At 57.3% G+C, this 25,280-nt stretch overlaps 1 protein-coding gene across 1 annotated transcript in view; it reads right to left on the bottom strand.

Moving 5' to 3' along the window:
- The window catches only part of SLC9A3R2 (solute carrier family 9, subfamily A (NHE3, cation proton antiporter 3), member 3 regulator 2), a gene marked incomplete at its 5' end in the record, with an annotated part of 39,173 nt that extends 13,898 nt beyond the window's left edge, over window positions 1–25,275 (bottom strand). The window contains 2 exons of the mRNA XM_009894996.1: window positions 20,453–20,695; window positions 25,219–25,275. Coding sequence (XP_009893298.1) covers window positions 20,453–20,695; window positions 25,219–25,275 — 300 coding nt within the window. The remainder of the gene's footprint in view (window positions 1–20,452; window positions 20,696–25,218) is intronic.
- Between the last annotated feature and the right edge of the window lie 5 nt (window positions 25,276–25,280).

Here is a 25,280-nt window from a genome sequence, read left to right as displayed (position 1 = left end):
CCCGACCACCCCCTGCCAGCCATATGCACCCGCTTGTACGGTGCATGCCGACTGCGCTCCCCGACAGGGAGCAATGAGACCAGTCCCAGAGTCCCAGGGCAAAAAGCAGGGGGAATTTTGGCCATGGCTGCAACGCCCAGGGGAGACAGAGATGGATCGGGACTCAGGACCAGCTTAATCCCAGCACCCGGGAAGAAAAAGAGGGAAGCAAGATGACCAGCCCTCGCTGGATGCCAGGTCACAGCTGCCCACGATGCCACCGCTCCGGCACAGGAGAGACACGTTGGCCGCCCAGACTCCTTGGGGCCAGAGTGCCAAATTCTTCAAAAAGCACTTAAAAACGAGAGCTGCTGTCAGCACTGCCTGTCACAGGCGTTGGGGCTCGCTCAGACCAGCTGCAAACTGTAGCTGAACGTTTACAGAGACTAACTTGGCAATGCGGGTTTTTTTTATATATAAAAAAAAAAAAAGCACACAGAGGGAGCTGTGGAGAAAAGTCTTACTGACTGCTCACGCACACAGGCTGCAGCTGAGCTTGGGGGGCACAAGGATGCTACCAGGACAAGTTTTGGGGGAAAAGACACCTGCCCGGCGAGATGCTCTTGGCATTGACACCTCAGTGCGCAAATGGGTTCTTAAAAGGGAAAAGTCATCAGTGCAACATCCGAATCATCAGTGTGAGATGGAGAACAATCAGTGCAACGTCCACTGATCAATAAACCCCAGCTCTTGCCAAAAACAGCCCCGTTGCTGCCGCGCTCCCAAAGCGCTTCAGCTACCTGCTCAGTAAAAGCCAGGACCTGCTTTAAAAAGTTGAGTAAAAGCCGCAACCCCACGCTCGCATCCTTTCCCTCCGCAGATTTAGCACGCCTGTATTTTTCCCATGGCCCCGGAGCAGTTAGTTCACCCTATCTGCAAGTATTTCCAGCTTGCCTTTGAGTTCTTCAAAAACTGAAGAAAACAGGAAATGATTCAACCGGCCAAAGAGGGTCGGATCTGCGCGACCTTAAAGGATGCACGGGGCTCTACGCAGCTAGGAAAAGGGGGGCACGTCTCGCAAGCAGAGGGGAACGCCTCTGCGATCACCTACTCGGGTTTAAAAAGGACCTTTTTAAACCATTTTCCTCTCGCTCGATATTTACAGGGCCAGAGCTCTGGCAGCAGTGCAAAAGCACCAGGAAAAATCACCCGAAAATGCCACGCTGTAGCTGCCGTCCCAGTGCGGGGATCCCCAGGGCTCAGCAGGCGGCTTGCGGGGAGACACAAGGCAGCAGGGCCAGTCCCTCCACGTTCGGGGGAACCCCCGGAATCACCAGTGAAATCAAATTACTCAATAAATAAACCGCACAGGGGAAAGTTTTGTCTGCAGGATCCCTTTGGCTGCGAGGGTGGTGACCAGTGCCGTGTCCTACGCAGGCTTCCTCTGCTTTCACCACAAAATCTTGAATTCAAGGTCCTTCACTGAAATGAATTTGAGATCTTTGTTTAAAAAAAAAAAAGTAAATAATCCCAATTCAGCATCTGTTGTGAGCAGAAATCCCCAGGCAAAACTGCTTATCCTACCGCAGAGATGATCCAGGGCTTTCGCAGGGCTCTTAAACCTCCTGACTAACGCAATCCTCGGCCACTGGAAAAAACAAGTCTTAGACCACAGCTCTGCAAAGCCCCTCTCTGGGATTAAGCAAACACTGGCGCTCCCTTCGCTTCACCCAGCCCCGAGTACATGCTCAAACACTTTGCATTACATGCTCTGTTGACACGGAGCTGCTGCACCTCTTGCCAGCTCTGCTATTTATTTTCTTTTTGACCGGTGCCAACATTTCCCTGGTTGTGTTCTGGGAAGATATTTCCTAAGCTCCCAGGGGTTTTTTTGCCTTTGTGAAACCCAAGCCCTGTAACAGTGGCACGTTACCCGGGCTCCCCAGAAACCCACCAACACTCACCTGCACGCAGAGAAAAACCCTCCCAGAAACCCTTCGGTGTTGCTCCAGAGGAGGCTTTGCTGCCCTTTCACACACCAAGAACATAAAAGCTAGTTTAAGTTAAGTTAGATTCACGCGTATACTAGAAGCCTAAGAAAAATTAACTGTATTTGTTGTCTGTTTGCATACAAAAGAAATTGCATGCAAAAACATTGCAAAAGAAAATGGTTGGTTTTTTTTTTTTCTAGGGATCCAGATACCACCAGCGGCTGTTAATTTCATAAATTGGATTAAGAAGCAATGGCAAGGCATGTCATACTCCACCTTCAAGCACACTGTCTATACCCATCCACAGGTATGTGTGTGCAGACAAATTCTGCCTGGACGATAAGCCACATTGCCACACCGCCCCTGGAGCTGCTGCTTGAGGCAAATCATCGTCATTTTAGAAGGAAAAAGGTTTCGGAAACGCTGTTCAAGCTGGTCCATTTAAAAACGCACAAACAAGACATTAAATAACAATGAAATACTTTCAATAAAAAAAAAAACAACACACCAACCAAAAAACAAACAGTGGTTGGGTGTTACCAGCTCTCACAATCTCATTGCAACTCTTGCTGATTTTTTTTTTTCCCCCCCTTAGATTTTCCAGTGCTGCTGCTGGGAGCCAGGGTCCCCTGGGGACACCCCTTGGCTCACTGAGGTCCCCCAGGGACACACACACACACCCCCCTCCAGCTCACTGGGATGCCACAGCACAGGCTTCGTGCCACCCCTGTGCAGCACCCAGCAGTGCCCAGGACCGTTCCCATTTCATACACCTGGATGCTTCAGGCATACCCCACCACGGTGCCAATATCACAAATGTCACCGGGTCTGATTAATGACGAGTTTCCACGCAATTTATTAGTAGCTGCCATCCTCCGTGCAAGCAGAATCCCCTTGCAGGAGCACCAAACCACCACCGCTTTGTTTTTTTTTTGTTTCCTGAAACAAACTCACCTCCTGGATTTCGAGGGGCAGCAGAGCAGCTCCCCCAGCTCCGCTGTCCAAGCAAAACCCACCCACCCCTAGAAAAGCTCCAGCACCCACACACCAGCTCCAACTCAATGCCATGAGGCCACCGGTGTCAGAGACCTGCTCGCCATCATCGCTGACCTGGCCCCAAGCTCCTGCTCTGGGATGGGGCTGCCCCCATGCTCCCCCCCAGCCCCTGCCCACCCCCTACCCTGTGCCTTCAAACCATCTCCTGAGGTCTGACTTGGAGCAGAGCTGAGGATGAAAAGGGATTTTCAAAGATCTCCGTCGCACAGGCACAACGCTTTTGAGCATGATGTAAACTCGCCACCAGCCCAGCCTGGTGAGCTCTTGCCCAGCCCTGGATGACCCAGCAGGTCTCTCCCTGCCCAGGATGCTCACAGCCGGCGGTGGCAAAGTCCCAGGACCATCTCCAGCCCCTCTACCCCACAGCTCCCCATGCTGCACAAGCAAACGCATGCCCTGCAATGGGCTAAACCACCTTGAAAAGTCATGCTTTAGGGGTTTATTCCATGAATAAAACAGCAGTGCCAGCATGGATGCCCATCTCTCCTGGATCCTCCAGGAGAGGAGGAGGGGGGCTGATCTGGATGCTCCATCCCTGGAGGTGTTCAAGGCCAGGTTGGATGGGGCTTTGAGCAACCTGGTCTAGTGGAAGGTGTCCCTCCCCAGGGCCAGGGGGGTTGGAACTAGATGATCTTCAAGGTCCCTTCCAGCCTGGTGAGCTCTCGCCCAGCCTTGGATGACCCAGCAGGTCTCTCCCTGCCCAGGATGCTCACAGCCGGCGGTGGCAAAGTCCCAGGACCATCTCCAGCCCCTCTACCCCACAGCTCCCCATGCTGCACAAGCAAACGCATGCCCTGCAATGGGCTAAACCACCTTGAAAAGTCATGCTTTAGGGGTTTATTCCATGAATAAAACAGCAGTGCCAGCATGGATGCCCATCTCTCCTGGATCCTCCAGGAGAGGAGGAGGGGGGCTGATCTGGATGCTCCATCCCTGGAGGTGTTCAAGGCCAGGTTGGATGGGGCTTTGAGCAACCTGGTCTAGTGGAAGGTGTCCCTCCCCAGGGCCAGGGGGGTTGGAACTAGATGATCTTCAAGGTCCCTTCCAACCCAAACAATTCTATGATTCTACGAGCACACACACACGCACAGACACGGAGCTAGTCTAGCAGCCGAGGCCGGGTTGGTACCATCTGCCGCGGGAGCCCAGCACGTCCCGGCACACCGTGGGGCAGAGCAGCTCCTGCAGACCAGCGCGCTGAAGCCACGATGCTGCTGTGCACCTCAGCAAGGGGGTTCACCCCCTGAACCTCCTCCAAGGCTGAAAGAATGCTCTCAGCACAGCTGGGAAGCACATGAAGTCCCACGGCAGCACCGTGAGGAGAGCGGGAGCTCTGGCCCCACTCGTCCCCCTGGAACGGGGATTTGCTCAAACCAAGCCGAGCTCATCTGTCACGGGCATGACGGCTGCCTCGGCCCCGTCACAGCACGTAATCACCGGAGATCCGGGCTCACCGCCTAATCGGCTCAATCCTGCCTGGGACCAACCCATCCACAGCACTCCACACCCACTGGTGCTTTCGGGGCTGCTCCTGGCATCGCCTCCACGGCCCAGCCCCGTGGGCTTTGCCATTTCCTGGGGGCAGCCAAATAGGGTCTAATTGCCGCTGTTGGGAATCGCACCGCCCGGATGCACTCCAGGCTCCAGATCAGCCTGCGACACGTCAAGCCTTTCCGCCTCTGCTTGGCCGAAAACCCAGGCGGGACCATTCCTGCCTAATTTACATTGTTAACATATTTTCTTTTAAGTCAGCTCCGTGGCGTTTCCTCTCCTTTCGCATGTGGTTTCGGTCAGAAAATGGCTCCTTCGCTCACCTGCTCCCTGCAAAGAAAACCTCCACTGGCTAGGGGACACCAGGCTCCCATCCTGCCCCATGGTCACCTCAGGACACCGAGATGTCCTGGGGGGACAAGGGACACTACTCAGGGCCTTGGTGTCCATCCATGCTGTCTTGTCTCCAGCTAGGACCTCTCCATCCCTCACACTCTGGCTTCCACACTGCGGCGCGGGAGGGATGCACGGGAGGGATGCACGGGAGGGATGCACGGGAGGGATGCACGGGAGGGATGCACGGCTGCCTCTGGTAGTTGCAGAGGAGAAGGGCAGCTCCAGCAGCACGGGATCCTGACCAAAGCCCGAACACCGGCAGGCAGAGCAGCGAAGGGCCATGCTGGGAGCCGGGAAAGAGCTAAGCGGGGGGAAGAAACTCGCACAGGAAGGGGACCCGGGGCCGCAGTGCTGCCAGAACAAGGAACCCATTTACACCCACCCTGACACGGGCACCCTCCCTTGGCAGTAATGGTTATACTGGGAGCTGAACTGAGCCGCAGGCAAGCTTTAATTGCCACTATTATTACTACAATTTTGTTGGAAACTCAAAGGCTTTTGCCTTCGCTCAGATTCAGGGATGCACTTAACTTTAAGCAGATGCTTATCACCCTGACTCGGGAAGGAGGGGGCGGGGGGGGTCCTCACATCCCCAACATGAAAACCCCGCTGTCTTTCACGCTACAAAGATGAGGAAAGCTGGGAGACGTGGCAGCCCTCACCGTGGCTGCCGACGGTACCCACAGCCCTGCTTGCCTTGAGAACCGGGGAGGTTTTGGGCTCGTGCCACAGCCAGGAGCAGGATTACTGCCTCCATTCACTGCCGTGCCAGGGAGCCGCCGCCTGCTACAGCAGGGCTGGTTTTCATTCCCCTTTCCCCAGGAATGACTCAAATTTTCCCAATAAAGCAACACCAGAAAGGGGGCTATTGTAGCCCTGCATCCCCCCCGGGCCAGGGGGACCTTGGTGACACTTTGGGGGGGGGGGGGGTGCAACTGCTGATGGCAAATGTCAAAGGAGCCTCAAAACCAAGCCAGAAAGCAGGACTGCTGGACGGCAGCGCTGCCAGGGGGGAGGCAGAGCACCCCCAGGTCTGTGCCGTGGGGTGAGGACACAGCAGTTCTCCCAGTGCTGGGAAAAGCAGAGTGAGGATGCTCCTGGGACTTCCCAACCCCTGGATGGTCATCAGCTCCACGCCGGGACACTGTGACCCCTCGTACGCTGCTGGGAAGGGCTCAGGGGCTCCCCCCCTTCCCCAGCCACACACGTTTCACCCAGCTCCATCTCCCAGCTCGGAGTCAGCCAGCCCCGAATCGGCTCAAAACTCCAGATGTTGGTGAAATGCTATAAATAAAGGAGGGGGAAGGGGAGAGGCGGCTGGTGGGATGCCAAGCCCACCGAAACACAAGCAGACGTTCCCTTTCCTCGCAGGGCCGGGCTGCATCCCTCCGCAGCTGGGGTTGGGGAGAAAGGTGGCAGTTCCTGCATCCAGAGGTGCCCCGGCTGGCGAGAACCCCCCCAGCACCTGCAGAAAGGGTGGCATAATTCAGAGGTTTACCACCAGCCAAGCCAGGAATAAATCCTCAGGCAGGACCCGCTCAGTAAACAACCTGCTTCCATTTTTATACAGCCACAACTCTAATTACCGCCCGCCCCGTTAGCCGAGGAGGTGTTTCGGCTCAGACACCAGCCATCAAGAGAAAAAACTTGCTTTGTTCTTCCAGCACAGACCCAACAGCCTGACTGACACTTGCTCTCTAAGCTTGTTGCTTCACAGCATCTCCTGGGCAGCAGCCACATCCCAACAGCCAGGAGAAAGTTTTGGGTCCTTCCCCAGGGATGAGCAGGGACTGCAGCAGCACCCCCGGCAAACGCTGCCCCGAGAGAAAAGAAGGGGCTCAAACACGGTTGAGCTGCCACAAAATACCTTTTGGCAGAGCCTGTGATCACCCCAAAACAGAGTTATCTTAAATCCCACCAGGAGGAGAGGAGAGGTGCTGCAGGTTCCTGAGGGTACCAGCACAAACCATGCCACGGTGCCACCGTCCCTCACCTCGGTGCCACCGTCCCTCACCTCGGTGCCACAGGTTCACGTCTCTCCACCAACCCAAACCGCCAGGCAACCCACCTGCCCGCGCGCACTGCCAGCCCCCAACATGAGCTCTGGGCTTTTGTAGCTTATTTAAATTGCTTCCATTATTCAAATTGCTCTAATTATTTAAATTGCTCCAGCTGGGTTTGAGTGATAGAAGCATCAAAAAAATTTTATATATATATATTTTTTTTTTTTAAAAAGGACAAAAGACATTAAGATTTGTGCTGTTTTCCCTAACACCACTGCCCCAGCATCCTCACCCCAGCCCGGGGGGCTCAGCCAGGCGCTGTGTCTCTGCCCAGGGGGCTGCTGGAGGAGTGGGGGCTGCACTGGTACACATACCCAGTGCCCTTTGGATGCATCCCGCCGCTTTCTCTGCCAACACTCAGCACAAAGGGAGCCACTGAGGATGGCAGGCGAGCCAGGAGACAGCCGAGCGATCCCAATTAGCAGTGGAAAGCATCCAGCCACGGGTATGCAGCAGGACCTACGGCCAAACTGCAGTTGATATGGTAATTTGGATATTTTCAGTGGGTGAATCTCCAGCCCCCGCCGGGTCTGCTACAGTGGATGGGAGCACCGAGTCGGGGGCTGGCTGTGCCAGACAGGGTGATGCCGGATCCCTGCTCTGTCCTCGGTCACAGCCCAACGGATTTGACATGCAATGGAAACTCTGTGCCCACAGGATGACTCCTTCCAGCAGCCGAGGGGAAGGATGATGCCCACAGACGGCCACGGTGGGTACCAAGCCTCGGCAGGGACTCGCCATCCTCAGGGACACTCACCCTGAGCCCCGCAACTATTTCAGACACAGCGTGGCTTGTCACTGCTGACCCTCAGCCCCCAGCAGCCCTTTCCAGGGCAATGCAAAAGCAATCAGGAAAAAATTAACGCGGTCCTTCACTGTCCCCTGGCACTGCAGGAGCAGTGTGAAGAAGGGGTACGCACCCTCCCCAGGCATCAAAGTGTCGGGGTCTCCTCCAACCCTGTGCACCCCAGGCAGATCCCTCGCAGGCACTGCGGGATGCAAACCCCATGGGAGAACGGGGCAGCTGTGCCAGCACCCTGCTGCAGAGCCAGACATCAGCCACAACAAAAGGTTATTATCCCAATAAACTGCTGGGCAGGAGAAAACAAGAGCAGGAAGGATGTGAAGGGTGGGGAGGACGCCTGATGTCCAGCCTACGGTGACAGTGCCTGCCAGGCTGAGCTCCTGCCCTCCGCCGGGCACCAGGCACTGGAGCAGGGTGATGGGAAAAGCATTTCACTCACAGCCTCTCACTTACAGCCTCCCACCGGTGTTTCACCTTTAAGAAATTTGCTGCCAAAGAAATTAGAGCCTGACCTCATCAGCTGCTGATGCCCTAAGGCGAGGAGGTAAGCCTAGATTTGCCCCTCTCCAAAATCCCCGACACCGTGCCACAGCTCCAGCTACAGCATTATGGAAATCCCCGAGCACAAAGGAGCCTCTCAGGAGAGGGGCTGCAGCTGGGGCCGTATCCTGTGGAAGACCATGCGTCCCCAGTGGGGACAACCCTGGCGAGGATCCCCAGTGGGCACATCCCTGGTGAAAGGACGTCAGCCCAGTCCAGCTCCGTGGGGTCAATCTGATCCCACCCAGCTCCCCCCAGCAGCGATGCCACCGGCCGAGTTGTCCCTGCCATTCCTCAGCAATCCTAACAGCCGGGGAATTTCTCAGCCACAAGCTGCGAGAAGCAGCATTTTTTCCCCCCGCTTTGCTGGCGTTTGAGCAGACTCAGACAACGAAGGCAGCCGTGCTCTCCCCCGGGCAGGGCTGGAGCCAGGAACGGCAGCTCAGGCTTGGCTGGGAGCAGGGAGCAGCTGGCCCAGGACAGGGAGAGACACCGAGGGAGGGAGGATGGAGGAGACCGAAACCGCCACGTGCATATGTTTTCTTTAAGAGAGACAACTTTTCCAGCACAATCTGCCAAGAGAACACGCAGCCGGCATGCCGGCGAGCTCCCCTGCTCTGGGGGAGCAGCTCTGGGACAACACAGGGCAGCAGAGTGGGTCCTGGCAAGCTGGGATTTGTCCAAGAAGAGAAACACGGGATCTCCGTTCCGGATGCAAAGGGATCTCACCAGACCCAGAGGGATCTGTTTTCCGATGGGTCGGAGGGAAAGGAGGCAAAGAGCATCAGTCATTTTGTGTAGGGCTCAAACCACAGCTCGAGCCGCTGGAACAAGGGGAAAAGTCCTTCCCACGCTCACCATGAACCCCCCTGGGTGAGGGGAGGGATTGCTGCAGGCAACGGGAAGGCAGCGGGAGATGCTGGGAATGAGCTTCCTCGATCGTGCGGCAGCAGAGAGCTCATGGACTGCCAGGGAGAGACATGCCCTGCTCTGCAGCACCCCAAATCAAAGGCACAACTGCCACCCACAGCAGCACACCTCAACATCCTCAGCACTGCTGCAAGGACAGGCGATGGATCCCAAACGAAGCCTCCAGCCCAGGGCAGGACCCAAAGCACACCGAGCTCACGCTCGCTCGCAGCCGGAGGCTCCGGCCAGAGCCACGCACCATAAAACTGCTGACCATGCTGTATCAACCTGCCCTTTGGACTCTTCAGCTTCTTGCCGAGGCCAAGCCTTGAGCAATCACCAAACCATTCATTAATGCTGGCCCCATTCGTTGCCTTTAATGACCTTGGGTCATTAGCAGGAATCCAGTCGTACCAGCTTTGTGCTCCCACAGCGGCTGGCTTGGCACCACCGATGTGGAGGGAAATCCCCCTCGAGATGCTGGTGGCTCTGGTGCGATGCACCAGGCACCGCTCCCTCCTCAGGGAACACCATACACCCGTGGTGGCATATGTGCCAGGGCTGTGTGGGACCTGTGGGACACTCTTGTGGGACCATGTACCAAACCCCACATCCCGCAGCTGCTTCCTGCCCCGCCACGGGGGCCAGCACCAACCTGAGCGCTGCCCCGACAGCCTCATTTTTGGGGATGGGGTGCAGTCCCCAGCAGGACAATAACCTGCAGCCCTGCAGAAAGCCAGCTGTTTGCCAAGGTTTCTAACATGGGACAAGGAAGCCTGTGATCTGCACCATGGGCCAGCAAGGATGCAGCTCCCGAGCCTCCACAGCCTCCCCTGGTCCTGGAAGAAGAGGTCACGGGTGCTATATTTAGACTTGCAGAGCCCAATAAAGCACACGCAGGGTGGAAGAGAGACCACACAAACCCTTCAGGGCTGATGATCTCCCCTTGCTCTGCCGCCAAGCCCACCTCATGCCCGTTCTGGGGCAATGGGTGCAATGGACACGGGGTGGGATGAGCTGGGTGCTGCTTCAGCTCCACAGAGCGCGCCGCACACTCACCGCACACCTTCCTCCCGGCTCCCGCCACCGCACAGCAGCGTTTCACCGCTCCAGCCATCCCCAGCATGGGGACACATCTTCACCTCCCCAGCCCGGCCCCTGCCCGGGGAAGGGGGTGGAGGGGGGAAACAGGCTCTGCTCTGTGAGCGCCGGGGAGCATCGGGACCAGGGAAGTTCAATAGTTTACTACCAATATTTGTCTTGGCTGGGCGGCACGGCTTGCTGGAGGAAATGGGGCAGGGGGAGGGCTCCAAACATCCTCTGCATTCCTTATAATGAAAGTAAAGCCAGTGCTATGGCACCCGCGCTCAGGGTTAACCAATGTAAGGCCTTTTGTATTTAAAAAATCCTGCAATAAAATATCCGGGGTGCAATTTTGCAAAAAAACAGGAGGAGTGAGGGGCCTCGGTCCCAGCCCTCTGCGTGACACACAGGCTACCTCCTCTTCCTCCCCCCAAAAACCCACAACTCAAAGCTTTTGCACAAAATCTGCCCATAGAGCTGACCTGGACACAGCACCCAAAGCCCCTGGCTCTGTCTGGGGCTCTCCTTAACCTTCCCTCCATAAGTCAACACCACTTCCACAGTGAACTTTGCAAAACGCCGGTGTCAGCTCCATCCCACAACACTGCTGGAAAACACAGGGTCAAAGTATGACCTGATGCATCACTCAGCCCGTACCACTGCGACGCTCAGCTCCAAAAGTGACACGTTTTAAACCCAGCTCCGTACAAATGAGAAGGCCGCAGAAGATGCCCCTCGCTTGCCAAAGGCTGCAGGGAGCCAAGCACCCTTCCAGCCGCAGCTCCTTGGGCGAGGGGCTGGTGCTTATCTCCAGCTGTAGCAGCCGAACGGCACCTCCATGCAGGGGCAGATAAGGAGGTTTGGAGGAGGCTCTGCCAAAGCCCTGCGCAGCGGCTGGTGGTCCAGGACAAAGTGCGTTTCCAATGCAGAGCAGGAGAACCTCCCGCGATAACCCCCAGCACCAGGCTCCGGCTGCTCCTACTGATAAACGCTGGCCGAAGGCGGGTGCGCGGTGTCGGGCACACTGCGGTGCCGGCTGCGGGGCTCTGAGCTCGCCGTGATCCGTGTCCACGGAAAGGGCTGAACAGGACCAGAAAGCCACAGGGAAAGCGGCCGCCCCAGGAACGGCCACAGCACAGCACTTCCAAAACCAAAAGATGGATCCGGGTGCCCAGCAAAGCCCAGCAGACACTTCAAGCAGTGGCACGAGGCAGTTTTTACCCCAACGTTCAGGCTGCCCCACGCATCTCTCCAGCATGACGTGGGGTCTCCCATGTACCCCCATCCCCAGGACAGACTCAGCTCTCCGATGTCAGCGAGAGCCCTGCGCTCATTAACAACTGCCAGAGAAGAGTAGGGAACTCTTCCAGGCAAAGCAGACTATTCACCCTGATTAGAACTAATTAGGGCTTGTCTTAATTAAATCCTGCTAACCATGAACAACCGCAGGGCCAGAATTAACTGATTTACCTGGGATGGCCTTTGACCACTCACAAGGGACTGCCAGCGTGGTGCGAGGGAGCCAGCTCTGCACCGGCCGCGGTGGCCACAGACATGGCAAGGCAGGAGCTGTCGGGGTTTGGAAGAGACACTGGAGACCTGTCCCATGGCAGGACATCACAGCCCAGGGGATGCCAGTCCAGCCGGGTGGTACAGCCCCGTCCCCGAGGGCTGCGGGAAGAGCTGCCGCAGCACAGCCCGGGGTGGGAGCCTGGCCCACCAAGGCAGGAGCAGAGGGATTAGTCCTCCCGCAGCCTTTTATGCCGCTCATTTCTTTAACGGGATTAGTCCCTGTAAGTCTGTAAGAGGGTTTAATCACATAACACCACAGGGCTCCTGCTGGGTGCGTGCAGGCGGTGAGCCTCACTTCACCGGGTTTACAGCAGATGGTGACGGAGGGGTCCAGGACCGCATCCGGACACCAACTCCCTGCTGCTCCCTGCCCATCTCCTTTCTCGAGCATCCCTGGCCATGGGGCAGCACAGGGGACAGCTCAGTGCCAGGGATGGAGACTCCACCCAGGGAAAGACCCAATGCCACACAGAGCCCCAGATGCCCACAAAGCAGCCCCACACACTACTATGGCACCGGTACCTATAGGGGATCATCTTTCTTACCTTCCCCTTGCTCATAAAATTACTTTTCAATTTGGCTTTCACAGGCATCTACCATATTTTACCTGGTAACAAACTCTTGCACAGCTTTAGCGGGAAAAGAGAGACATTTAGCCAACAAAATCCAGCTCCAAGTCTGGTTACGGTTTAAACGTACACAGCAGTGGAATCAAAACATGCAGGAGTCCAGGCAAAAGCTGTAATGAAATTAAATTACGATATGGATCTTGCCAGAAATAATTATGTCGACAACTTGGGTTTTAATTCCTTATTTATAGAGACCTGTGGATCTGGAGAAACCCTTTGCTGATTACAAGTTTAATTTTCTCTCTCTCTCATATCCCAAACCGGAACCTCCTGAGACCACTGCCTGTAAAGTCTCCGTGCCTAGAGATAGATCCAAGGCCTGGGAGCCAAAACCAGCTCAATTCAGACCTTAATTTATACACCGAGTTTTCTATTGTGCAGGGTAAATCACTCAACCTCACAGCCTCAGTTTCCCCAACCAAAGGGCAGGAACAAAGCGCACAGAGGCAATGCCATGGCCATCGCATCACACTTGTACGGCATTAGGGCTGCAAGCAGTAAAGGGATGTTGCCTTATGGATTATAAAAGGAGCTCTTTAAAACCTCATTTGGCAGTCAGATGTGCCCAGCCAGCAGCTGGAAGCCCTGGCCCCCTCCAGCCCAGGAATGCACGCTGTAAGTCAGCAGTTGCATGGCACCTTTGCTCCATGTATTTCCACTCCCCACGAGCAATGCCGTAACGCCAGCACCTTCTCCCCTTGGCAGGAGTAGCCCCGTACCCGGGGCGCTGGGGAGGAAGAGAGGGGATTCACCCAGACCCAGAGCATCATCAGGTCTGGGTGAAACACCGATGTTTTATCCAACCACGCTGCACGGTGGTACCAGGGATAATCCTGGGTAAGGAGAGCTGGAAACATGCTGTGTGCCCTCCCCTCCACGACTAATCTGGGTCTTGGGAATAGACAGAGAATGCAGAAAAAAAAACCCCAAACTATACTGTTTGAAGGTTTTCTCGACCATGACAGGACCACAAGCCTGACCAGCCCGGAGAAACTCCAAGGCACAGAGGAGCCACAGCAGAGGCTCTGTGCAGCTGCCAGGGCACATGCAGAAGGCCTTGATTCTGCCAGAAGATTTTTAATTTATTTGAAACCATTTAATATTTTTACTATTGAACAGAATCACTAAACAGCTGGCGAGGAGCCCACTTGCAAGTGGGGCTGTTATTAAAGCAAGCTGCTCGAGCGCATCCCTGCGAGCAGAGGGGGCCAGGACTGGCTGTGCTGGAGCGAGCTGTATTTTGAATGGCTCCATTTAATATCAGTTTTCCAATCGTTTTGAGGGAAAGCTTTTGATTACTTGAGGATGCAGAAGGGAACATCAGCGGCTGGACCACACACAGCATCTCTTGGTGTCAGCAGCATCACCGCTCTGCAGCCAGGCAATGGGCCGGGATGCAAACGCCCCCCCGCACTCCTGCCCCCCTCCCAAGAAGGTGGCAGGTCCCAGGGGCGACCCCACTGTCCCCTCAAAGGACCGGGTGTCCCTTGGGAGCGCATGGCCCTGGGAACAAAGGCTCTTGGCAGGGCGCAGCTCCTCCCGATGCTAATCTGCCTCCTGCCTCCCTTTCCCTTCCACTCGCTTTGTGTTTCACTAAAAATATCGCCATGGAGGAAGTTTCTGCTGCGGGGTGGATGCTCTCCTCCCCGGGAGGGGCTTCCTGCGCTGCCCTGGCACAAAAATAACCCCCCAGCCAAGGTCCTCTGCAGGACCCACTGCCCACACCAAGCCCGGGCAGGTGAGCTATGGCTGCGGGACACCCACTTAGCCCCCTCCCTCTGTCCTACAGCCCACCTCAGGCTCCCAGGCATTTTGGGTAATGGGCCACAGCCACAGTCCACGTGAAAGGAAGCGTTTTGCATCCAAAGCCCCTTCCCCACAGCACTGGGAGGATGTGAATGTGTGGGACCTGAGGGGTTGGGAGCCAGGACTGACCCCACCATGCTCCAGCACAGTGAGCAACACACTGTTCTCTTCATCTTACAACACCGTGGGTAAGCGTCTCATCTCATATCTGGATCGCATCCATCAGGACAAGGCTCAGATCCCTACCGGCACCTCCTCCGAGCCCTTCGGCATCACCCAGTACACGCTGCTCCTCCACGGGCTCGTCACAACCCGAGCCTGGGCTCCAGCGAACCCCGCTGCAGACAGCAGCGCTGCGATGCCATCCCCAAAGCGATACCAAAACCCAACAAAGAGAAGTCAGAAGTTCACAGATCGCCCACGCGCAAGGGGCAAGAAGACAGGACTGCATGGGATACCAGGCCAGGACTGCCCCTGTCCCAGCATGGGGACCCACAAGGCTATGGGATGCAGAGCCCCCCCAGCCTGCCGCCCCTCGAGCGGCACAGACCCCACTGCTTCCAGACACCTATGCACCGGGGGGGGGGGCAGAACTGCAACCAGCTCCTGAAACACCCCAACACTTACACAAAGGGGGCTCTGCAAAACCAGGTCTCCTCCTGCCCCTCCTAACCAAGCGCCAAGTTGCTAGGCTGTCAGAGGGACCAATGGTCTGATATAAAATAAATTAAAAAAAAGTCAGTTATTTTTAGCCATTTAGCCTCTTGCTGCCTCCACAGGAAAGGGGCAGGCTCCCAGGAAAGCACAACACTCAACGCTCCTCTGAGCAAAGCCCACGGTGTAGCAGCCCCCCACAGCCCGGATCGGCACGGGCTACCACCCCATCGTCACACTGGGTGAAGGGGAAGCATCCCACCACCATCCCTGGAGAGTGCCCCTCCGGCTGCCACGTGCCCCAACCTCCCTCCCCAAGATGCTGCGAGCTGGAGCTCCTCCAAAGCCCACCCGCCCCACCGGCTTCCCCGCAGCTCCGCCGCACACCAGCCCAACTGCTGCCTCTGGGATGGGATTGAAGCACTAAGCCCAAAAATCAAGCCCGGCTTTGCTGCCACTCCTCTGCTGACCTCCTGCAGTAACCAGACCGCTCGCCATCCCCGTGTAGCCCAGCGCCCACTGCAATGCTGCTCTTTGCGGGGAGGCAGGGGCTCTCCAGCCCCGCTGTCCTGCTTCCCAGCTCCCCGCAGGCATCTCCCCTTCCCGGCAGGGATGTGGGAAGCGGTGCTCCCATCCCATGCCCTCAGCCAGGCACAGCGGAGCAGCAGCCCCAGTGCAGCTCCATGCTGCGGGGGCAGAAATGGCTTTGCAAAGCGTTTTTTTTAAGCAGAGAAACGCAGAGCACACGCAGCGACGGATTCCTGCCCCGATGGGGCACGCACACGGCTTCATCCTTTCAGACCTGCAGCGAGAGCCACCGAGCTGGCAACATCCCCAAAAATAGCTGCTGCGGGAAGAACAGGGAATGCTGCAGGGACATGGCCACAGTTCCCGGGGTTCTGCGCTGGAGGGTCCCCCCAAGCCTCTGCCTGCACAGCAGGAACCTCACCCAGGCTGTAGCAAGGAGGAGCTTTGCTGTCCTCCCCCATCACACAGGTCTGAGCCTGCCACCGGGGCCCAGAGAACGCAGGATGCTGCAGGGAAGTGCTTTAATTTAAACCATGCACTTATTTTTCGGGGGGAGTTGTGGTGTGTTTTTTTTTTTAATCGCATAATTACTGCAGACATTTCTGCTCATGTTAGGTTTTATTACATCTTTGTGGTTATTCTACAAGCCCTAAATTTTGGGCCTCAACTGAGTTGGCAAAGTTCACCATAAACATCTGTCCCGAGTTACTCCCCTTCCAGCGCTCCGGCAGAAAGCTGGCGGCTGAAGATGTTGCAATGCAGAGTTTTATTTGCAACAGAAAAAGTTCTTATTCCTGACCCAAACAGAAGTGTAAATATTTACTGCCTTGATGTCAGCACTGCCCCCCCCCCCAACCTGTGGGTCCCAACAGACACCCAGGCACTCGTCCATCCTCCTCCAGAAAACAGGATGTCTGTCCCCAGGCACATCACCTCTCAAGCATGGGGCAGTGGCACGCAGGAGGCTCAACGCCTGCTCTGTCACAGCAAAGAGCCCGTCAAAATCCCCCGTGCAGGCAGAGGGACACCCATTCTCCCACTGTTTGCAGTTCTCACCAGCGGCAACGCTAAGGGTGACACTGTCCCTCCCTGAGCAAGGGCTGGTTAACAATCTGCCACGAATTCCCCACATTAAAATTTCTGGACCCAACAGGCTGCTTGAATTCAGGAGCTACCAAACAAGAGGTGGGTTTGTTTTACAAAAAAAAAAATAAGCGCTGGTTGTAAAAGTCCCTTTGCACACCCACCCCACCCCCAGTCGTGCTTTGGTGTGACTGGAGCAGCGATGGAGGAGAACTGCATCACCCCAAACACATCTCAGTGACTTTACTGTTGTTCTTGTTTCTCCTACAAACACACCTGGAGAAAGCAGTGAGGCAGCAAGTCCCAAGGACGTCGCTAACGTGGCTCACGAACCCTGCGTGGCTCTAACAGGGGTCCAGTAACACCACATCGCTCCCACCACGCAGCAGGAGCCGGGGGCAGCCGAGCTGCAGCCGCTGCCGGCGAAGGCGCTGGCAGCCCCGGGCCATACTGCCTGCGCACCACTTTTTTCGAGGGTGGCTAGTAGCACCCAGGGGCCGCTAGCCCTGAGCCACACTGCCTGTGCACCACGAGTGCATCCAGGACGGCCAGCAGCATCCAGGCGAGCACCCGGCAGCACCGCTCAGCACCAGCCCGGCCCCGCAGCACACTTGCCTTTTACAAGCTTTTAGCCCAGGCATTTAATTAACAGCCACCCGCTGGCTCACACCGCTGTCCCAAAGGCACCTTGGCTATAAAAGCAGCTCACCACCAGACACCCGATGCACCCAGAGCGGCCCCTGCCATGCTGAGACCCCCTCTGCCCCCCAGCACAGCCCTGCCTGCTGCCCCCAAAACCCCTGAGGATTCGATGCTGGGTGCCCAGCAGAGCCAGAGACCCAGGGAAAAGCAGAAAACAGCTCGGTGGCATGTTTGGCACATGGGGACACGTGTCCTGCTGCATCCCCTCCCAGGGGACACAGCATCGGGGACAGGCAGCGAGCAGGCAAACCCCTTCAGTGCAGGCAGGCACGGACCTGGGTGGGATGGGGCAAAGCAGACCCTGCTCCCCGTGTCACCACGGCCACGCAGGACACGAGTCCCCTGGGTGCCCAGGGACGGCAGCGGTGTGACGGGCGCTGCTGCTGGCAGCCGGCCCTGCCGACCTGCTCCCGGGGCAGGCAGCCTGATTTTAAATACGTGCTGAATTATTCATGGCATTAACCGTGGTTCCTGGAGCATAAGGTCCTGGACACCGGGTCTCTGCCAGGGGTGCGTGTTGACCTCCCCACTCAGGGCAGCTCTCCAGGGGGGAGTCACTCTTGCACAATAAGAAAAGGGGAGACTCATTCCTCTTGCTCACCCTTCCCTCCGCATTTTCCCCCCAAAACGGCCACCCCAGGTGCCAGATTTCCCTCCTCTTTGTTTCAGTTGCTCATTTCTTCAGGCTGAGCTGAGCAACCTGGCCTCAAATCAAGGAAAACTGCAGCCTTTGCATAAACAAATGCTGCTCAAAACTGAAATGCTGCTCCCCGGGAGCAGCCCGGAGCATCGGCACCAGTTCCCGCAGGGGCAGGTTGGGGCCAGGGGTCTGCAGTGGGAAGGGGGCTGCCTTTTATCCTCCTTCACTAAATGCCTCCAGTGAAGCTACACAAAAGCCCCAAATCTGGTTGGGGACAAGCCTCTAACTGGACCCAAGCTGCAGGGACAGAAGTCTCCCAAAAAGACCCCTGCACTCAGGAGCTGTGCACCCCACATGGGCCCAGTACTGGTGACCTGCAGGATTAGAGTCAGGCTAGAGCCACCCCATGGAGGGACACAGCGCTGGAGGGCTGAGCCCTGCAGGAACTGGGGTGCACCACTGCTCCTCCAGCCATTTTGGACCTAGGAAGACAGCTGCATCACCCAGACCAAGAGCTTGGAGCAGGTACTACTGCCTTGAAGTGAGCAGGACCGCAAGGCACAGGAGCAGGGATGCAAAGTCCTGCTGCTCCGGCCACCCTTGAACCTACAGCGGGGTCACTCATGGCCCCGACACAAAGGAGTGACCTTGGCCAGGAAAGCCTGCAGCACCCAGCTCTTCAAAGAGCTGCCTCCCGCGGAGGCAGGAGCAAACCAGCCACTGACCTGAGCCTCTGCGAACACCCAACACGCTCAGCTCTGCCCACTCTACCCCCTGTCCCCAAACCCCACGTGGTGGACATCACCCCTGGAGTCTGTTCCCCTTGTTCAGCTCAGGCTCCACCAAACACTGGCTCCGGCACAGCGAGCACCAAATCCCCCAGCCATGCTGCCCCAGGTGAAGCCCCCAGCCAAACCCCCCCAAGCCCTCTGAGGGGAAGCGCGGGCACTTCTCCCCCCTCGCACCCCAGCTCTGCCCGTCCCACCCTCTCCTTGGAGGAGCTGAAACCCAAAGGCCGGAAAGGACCGTCCTGTTCCCCTCGCCTGACTTCCCGTCAGCACACGCTGTTGGATTGCACCCAGCAAACGAAACAGAGACAGGAGAGGAAATCCCCAGCTTGGAAAGCAGCCCCCGGCCATGCCCAGCCACCCCCCTCCCTCCTGGGAACGGCTCCTCTCCCACCGGCCGTCCTGGGGGTGACCAGCTCCCCGCTGCACCGACCCCCAGGGGAAATGTACCCATCATCATCACACAGACCTTCAAACAGCTTCAAATCATGCAATAAATAAATAATAAAAAAAAAAATATATACTGCCTTCACCCCTGCCCCAGAAAAGGTGGGTTCCTCCCAGGATAGCAAAACCTCTGCAAGATGCCAAACAGCTCTGGAGGAAGGACCGGAGGTGAGACCCCCTCCTTATCGCTGGAGATGCACGTGCCTCCTGCCTAGTACCAGCATCGCCTCTTATCTGCACTGGGGAAGTTCTTCAGCTGTCACTCCACGGGGGCTCCCGAGGACACAAAGCCTTCCCAGCTTTCCCATTTATGCCCTCCCAGCAGCCCCACAGCCATTTTGGGGCCAGTATCCAGCCACCACCCCACCTCCGAGGGGACAGAGACCAACCAGCCCCTGCAAGCTCCCCAGGGAAGAGGAGGAGGAGTACGCCCATGACAGCTCTGTGCTGGAGAAGGCGATTGAGCAGCAGTGCTCCCTGCCCGGCAGCACAGACCAGCACGCACGGGAGGGCTGCAGGTTGGGGACATGGAAGGGAAGGGGACAGATGCCTGCAGAGAAGTGCCGGAGTCACCAGCTCGGCCACGCAACACCCGCACCGTTCCTGCCACGTTCGCTCCCCGAGCAAGGGCAGCGCCAGGACCCAACTCCGCTATCTGCCGAGCGCAAGGCTGCGCCGTCTCCACCAGCCCGGCCCCAGCAGCGAGGCAGCCATGGAAACTGGACAGCTTCCACCCCAAATTCTTTCCTTTTTGGAAAGGAGTTTACCAATAAAAGGCACTTACTGCAGAATCACAGTCCAGACCCAGGCCACTTGAAAAAGAGCTAATTTCCTTCCTATTTAAGCAAAAAGCTGAGAACACATTCGCCCCAGATGTTCCCTCCCTCCTGCAAATAATGGAGGAGAGAGAAGCTCATTCATGAGCTCCAGCTTCACCACGTCCCCGGTCTGTGCAGCCTGTCCCTGTAGGGGAGTAAGACCCAGGCTGTGTCACCCGTGCCCAGGGCTGGTGACACCCCACCGACCCCCTCTGTCCCATCTCCCCAGCAGCTCCCAGGGCTGAGACCCTCGACGGGCGCAGAAGGTGGGAGAACAGCTCAGCCCCCCCCACCAGCCGATGCTGTTTCAAGCAAGAACAAATAAGGCCAAGGGGTAGCTCGCCTACTGCTTCGGGACACAGTGGGGTCCGACAGTCACGTACAGAAGGTTTTCCTCCGATGGGAAGCAAGCACCCACTCGCTCTCCGCCTCCGCGCCCAGCAGCCCCGCGCGCCACAGGCTCTGCCCTCACCTTCCTGCTGCCGTGCGAGGAGAAGCTGTGTGAGTGCCGCTGGAGGCTGTCCCCGCTCAGATCCAGCTGTGGCTTCCAGACCTCCCCGTTGTCACTGCCCATTGACTTGGTGGGTGAAACGCTGGCGCTGTGCGCCATCTCCTCCGTGCACGTCAGGCGCAGGCTGCACAGGTACTCGTCCGTCTCCTTGTCTACCACGAGCAAGCGGGTCTCCGTCTCCACGGCTTTGATGCGCTGCACAACCTGGAAAGGAGAAGAACAACTGAGCAGAAACCCAGGGACCTCTCGGGGTGGCAGGAGCTGCACCCAAGGAGCCTCAACTCTCCCATACTCTCCTGCAGCTTCAGCCTTGCTGCAGGGTACAAGTTTGCCATCTCTTCCAGCCATCAGTGCTGGGGGAGAAGGGCACAGCATGGCTCTAGGGAACCCCCAGGATGGAGTGCCTGTTGCCTACAGCTCCAGGTGATGAAGGTGATGGCTCTTTCCACCCCGTGCCCTACAACCCACATGACGGCTCTGCCCAGACCACCCGGGATCATCCCCTCTGCTCAGACAGGAGCTTTCCCAGAGGCTGCTCCATTGCCCCCCTCCCAGAGCATCAGTAAACCCTGCTGCCTGGTTTTGTCCCTCAGAATGACAATACAATCAGTCCCACCAAGCAAAGCATCTTGCACACCCTCATTTCCTTGATTTGGGGTGGGGGTGGGGGGTCTTTCTTCCCCCTCACCCAGTGCAGGGTGGAGTGCCAGGGCACACAGGGAGGCACCCATGCATGCATTGGGTGGCTGGGCTGCCTCTGCTGGGTGCTCCCCACCACACCAGCGTACCGAAACCACCCAATCTGCGCGTTCATCCCCGGTCTGTGCCAGAAGCCAGCAGAGATAAGGGAAACCAATGCTGGGAGCAGGAGATGGGCCCATCCCTGCTGGGATCCCACTCCAGGCAGCGCTGAATGGGGACCATTGTCCTGCCGATGCCCAGCTCCTTCGTGGGGACTGGTGACTGGCAGAGGCTCTGAAAGGAGCTTGTGGTGTCGGCACGGCGAGGAGAGCCGGGAGGAGCTGATCCCAGCCACGGGGAGGGTAAATCACACCAGGGTAGGCTGTGATGGAAACGGGGCAGACCCAGGACACGCACAGGAGCGGTGTAAAGGGAAACCACCTCCAGCCTCCCTGCCAGCAGCCTCAGAGGGCTTGGCCACCTCCTCCCTGCACAGGCCTTCATCCTGAAGAGGAGGGAGGGTTGGTATCTCTGGCCATGCTGCTCAGCAGCCATCCCCAGCCACGGGGTGGCCCTGAGGACCACAAACCCATGACCCCCCCCCCCAGGTGTGCTGGGAAAACCCTGAAGCAGCACTGGGCTTCCTTACAGGGCTCCTGCCCTCATCTAGGTCACGCCAGCCAGACACACTGCAACCACCAAGGTTATAAGTGACAAATGAGCCTAATGCGCAATTAGCTAGCATTTATTTACTCCCCTGCAAGCTCCATTCAAGGTCAACAGAGCCGGTATCTGCAAATGTTAAAAAAAAAACAACCAACCAACAAGAAATTTATAGACTGCAGACAAGGCTGCTTGTCCTGAACCAGCTAATCTACTGCAGGCTGCAGCCTCCGTCTCCACACGCCGCATCGGGCAGCAGCTCGCCGAGGGCTACCATCCATAACCAGCCCAAAGGGTGCTATTCCATCAAGCCCCAGAAAATCCATCTGCTCCCTTTCAGATCTATTTACATGCGACATCAGACAGTGCTGCCGATAGCGTCAAGGCAGGGCCTGTGCGAGGCCACTTCTCCCCGGGGGGACCCGGGAGCAGGCAGCCGATGCGCAGCGGTGGCAGGAGATGCAGATGGGCAATGCCTGCGGGGACCGTGCAGGGGAAAAACGCTGGGTCCCGCACAGCAACATCTCCCAGGCCCCGCAGTTTGGGTGCTCCAGGCGTTAGGGCAGCACAGTTAGTTGCTGGCAGGGAACAAGGTCCCACAGGCACAATGAAACGCAGAGGGACCGCAGAAGCGCCCCGACCCACCACGGTGCTGCACAGCACTGGCATGGCAGGATGGGCGAGCTGCCCCACAGCCGGTGGGGAGCAGTGCTGGGGCTTAGCCCGCTGCCGAGCTCCCCAACAGCCATGGCAAGAGCAGCGATGGAGCAAGCATCCCCCCAGTGCCAGGGGCTGAGCCAGGCAGGGATGGAGAGCAGGCACAGAGCAGCACCTCACCTTCTCCCCACTAGCAGAGACGAGCAGAAGGGGCTTTCTGTGACAACCTGTTCAGGCAGCAAGTCGCTCTGGGGATAGAGGAGCGAGGTGGAAGGGAAAGCAGCAGCCAGGCACATGGCAAGGTCCTGCCCCAGGAGGGCAGAGCCCGGCACCCTACCCGTTTCCGAGCCATGGTCACAGCCTCGAGTCCGCAGCTCTTCTGAAGACAACACAGCCTCCCCTGTGCATCCGGCACATCGGGACCTTCTCAGCACCGGTCCCAGTCGCATGATTTCCGCAGCTCCACCCAAACAGACTTTCACCCCCGGCTACCGCAGCACCAGCCCAGCAGAGCCAGCCCGGGCCCTTCCACCCTTGCCAAACAACAGCTGCCCGGGACAGAGACTCACGGTGCCACTGGGAACAGCTCAGTCCATCCCTCCCTCTCTGAAAGAGATGCTTCTGCCCATGCATTGCACTGCCAGCAAGGTCACGGAGGCTTTCCCCACTTCGGGCACAGCGGGAGGGCAGGAGCCCGCTGCTCTGCCCCACACACCCACCGCCCGCCGGGGCGAGGAACCGAGCAGCCGGGATGGAATTCTACATCCAAGACATGAAACGCCCTGAGAACACATTCTGCCTTCGCTCCTTGGGTAAGGCCAGGAAAAAAAACAGAGAACAAAGACACAAATGCCGCCAGCTTCAGCTCGAAACACAGTTACACCCAAACAGCAAGGCCTTGTTTGCTGCGGGCTCTGTCCCACCGCAGCTTCAGATGCTCACGGAGAAGCGCTACTTATTCAAGGTCGGGGACCTCAGCAGCACAGGGATGAAAGGCCATGGCAAACCGGCCGCTCTAATCCATCAGCAGGAGCCAGCATCTGACCCGCCATGGCATCATCCTTCCCACAGTCCATCAGTGCGCTGTATTTTGGGGGAGGGGAAGATGCTCTTGCTGTTTTGAGGCAGCAGGGTTGATCCCAGAGGGTGTCCTGGAGCAGGGCTGCTCCTGCTCACACACCACTAATGCCACCACAGGGGGAACGCAGCACGGCTGTGAGCTCCACGACACCCTGGGTGAGACACTCCGTCCCATTCCCTGCTCTGCAGCAGGGAGCAAGTGCCAGGGCTGAATCCTGCCTCCACCAGCAGAAAATGGAAGACAGGAAAATTTCTCCCATTTTACATGACCTACTGGAAAACCCCCGCACGCTTCAAAGACGCAGCTGGCTGCCTCAGCTCTGCTATCACCCATCCTCAGCATCCTAGTTTCAGCAGGGAGTTCCGATAGCTTCCAATACAACACAGCTCCTTACAGGAACGCAGCCCTCCTTTCTGCCCAGCCAGATAAAAGATGTGGATCCTCCTTCAAGGGTTTTGCAATCACATTCAAGACAAACATTAACTTTTACACAGCTGGTGCAGATCATCAAAACGGGCTCAGTTAGCCACAAAACCCTCCCAAGCCCACGGAAAAGAGTCCACGAGGTTTCATTGGAGCCACCTGGGCTTGCTGTGATGCCCTGGAAGGCTCTGCCTCACCTTGAGCACAGCAACATCCACACCTGCCCATGAAGCCCAGGATCCCGCATCCCCCAAAACACTGCTGGGTCCGCAACCTATGTGAGGCACATCCCTGCTCTGCCCTGATAAAGCGCTGGCAGCTGGGTCCAGCCATATGTTTTAAGTTACTAAAGCACTAAGCCCCACAGAGCCCCACGAGCCATTAGGCAAACGGGCACATTCGGCACTGTGCCCCCGCCAGGCTCCGAGTCTCCCGCGGGACAGGAGCAGCCAGAACCTCCTTGCTTGTTTTTTCGGACTAAACTGTTTAACAAACACAAGTTTCAGTTTTATAAGCAGAAAATGACATGGCCTGAAGTGTGCGGCTTCTGTTACAGAGCTGAGAAACAGCTCGCTTGGATCCCCCCAAGTCACAGCCGTGGTCTTGCAACAGCTATTATTTCCCTTCAAGTCCTATCTCACTACAGCCAGCCAAACTGCTGAACATCTGCAGAGCTTTATCAGTAGATTTTAAGGCATCCTTATACACTCCAGGCTGCATAAGCAGGAGCAGCTCACTCAACGTGGCCGAGAAAACACACAGCAGAGCCGGAAATAAAGCCCAGGTCTCCCCATTCCTTTCCACCACAGATTGTAACGAAGCGGTGCCCTGCCCATGCCGAAACACCTTCGCCTTTCCCACCTTTACACGATTACAACATCCTTTCCCCAGCAGAGAGACAGAGCACACCACGCAACCGTTCTCATGGGAACTTGATGTCCCAGGCACGCAAAGCCCCCCCACTACAGCCCAGGCCTAGGATTTTGGCCAGGGGAGGGGGAGCACCCACCCCACCCCAACGACCACCAGCACTGGCCAGACCAAGGATGCTCCAGCACAGATATTTTGCGAGAAAACCCAAACCCCAGGGAGGCTGGAGCCGGGAAGAGCAAAACCGGGGGTGGGGTGGGGGAGAGAAGCTCAGAGCCGGAGGTGCTCAGCCCTCGGGGGGTGAGGGGGTACCGCGATCAGTTGCCCACCCTGCCCACCCCATTGCCCGCACCTGGTGGTGCGTCTCCTGCTCCACGTTGAGCCCGTTCACCTCCACGACGCGGTCCCCGGCCC

The sequence above is a fragment of the Charadrius vociferus genome, unplaced genomic scaffold (genome assembly GCF_000708025.1).
Source record: "Charadrius vociferus isolate BGI_N301 unplaced genomic scaffold, ASM70802v2 scaffold600, whole genome shotgun sequence".
Lineage (NCBI taxonomy): Eukaryota > Metazoa > Chordata > Aves > Charadriiformes > Charadriidae > Charadrius > Charadrius vociferus.
This window is presented reverse-complemented; position numbering and strand designations above follow the sequence as displayed.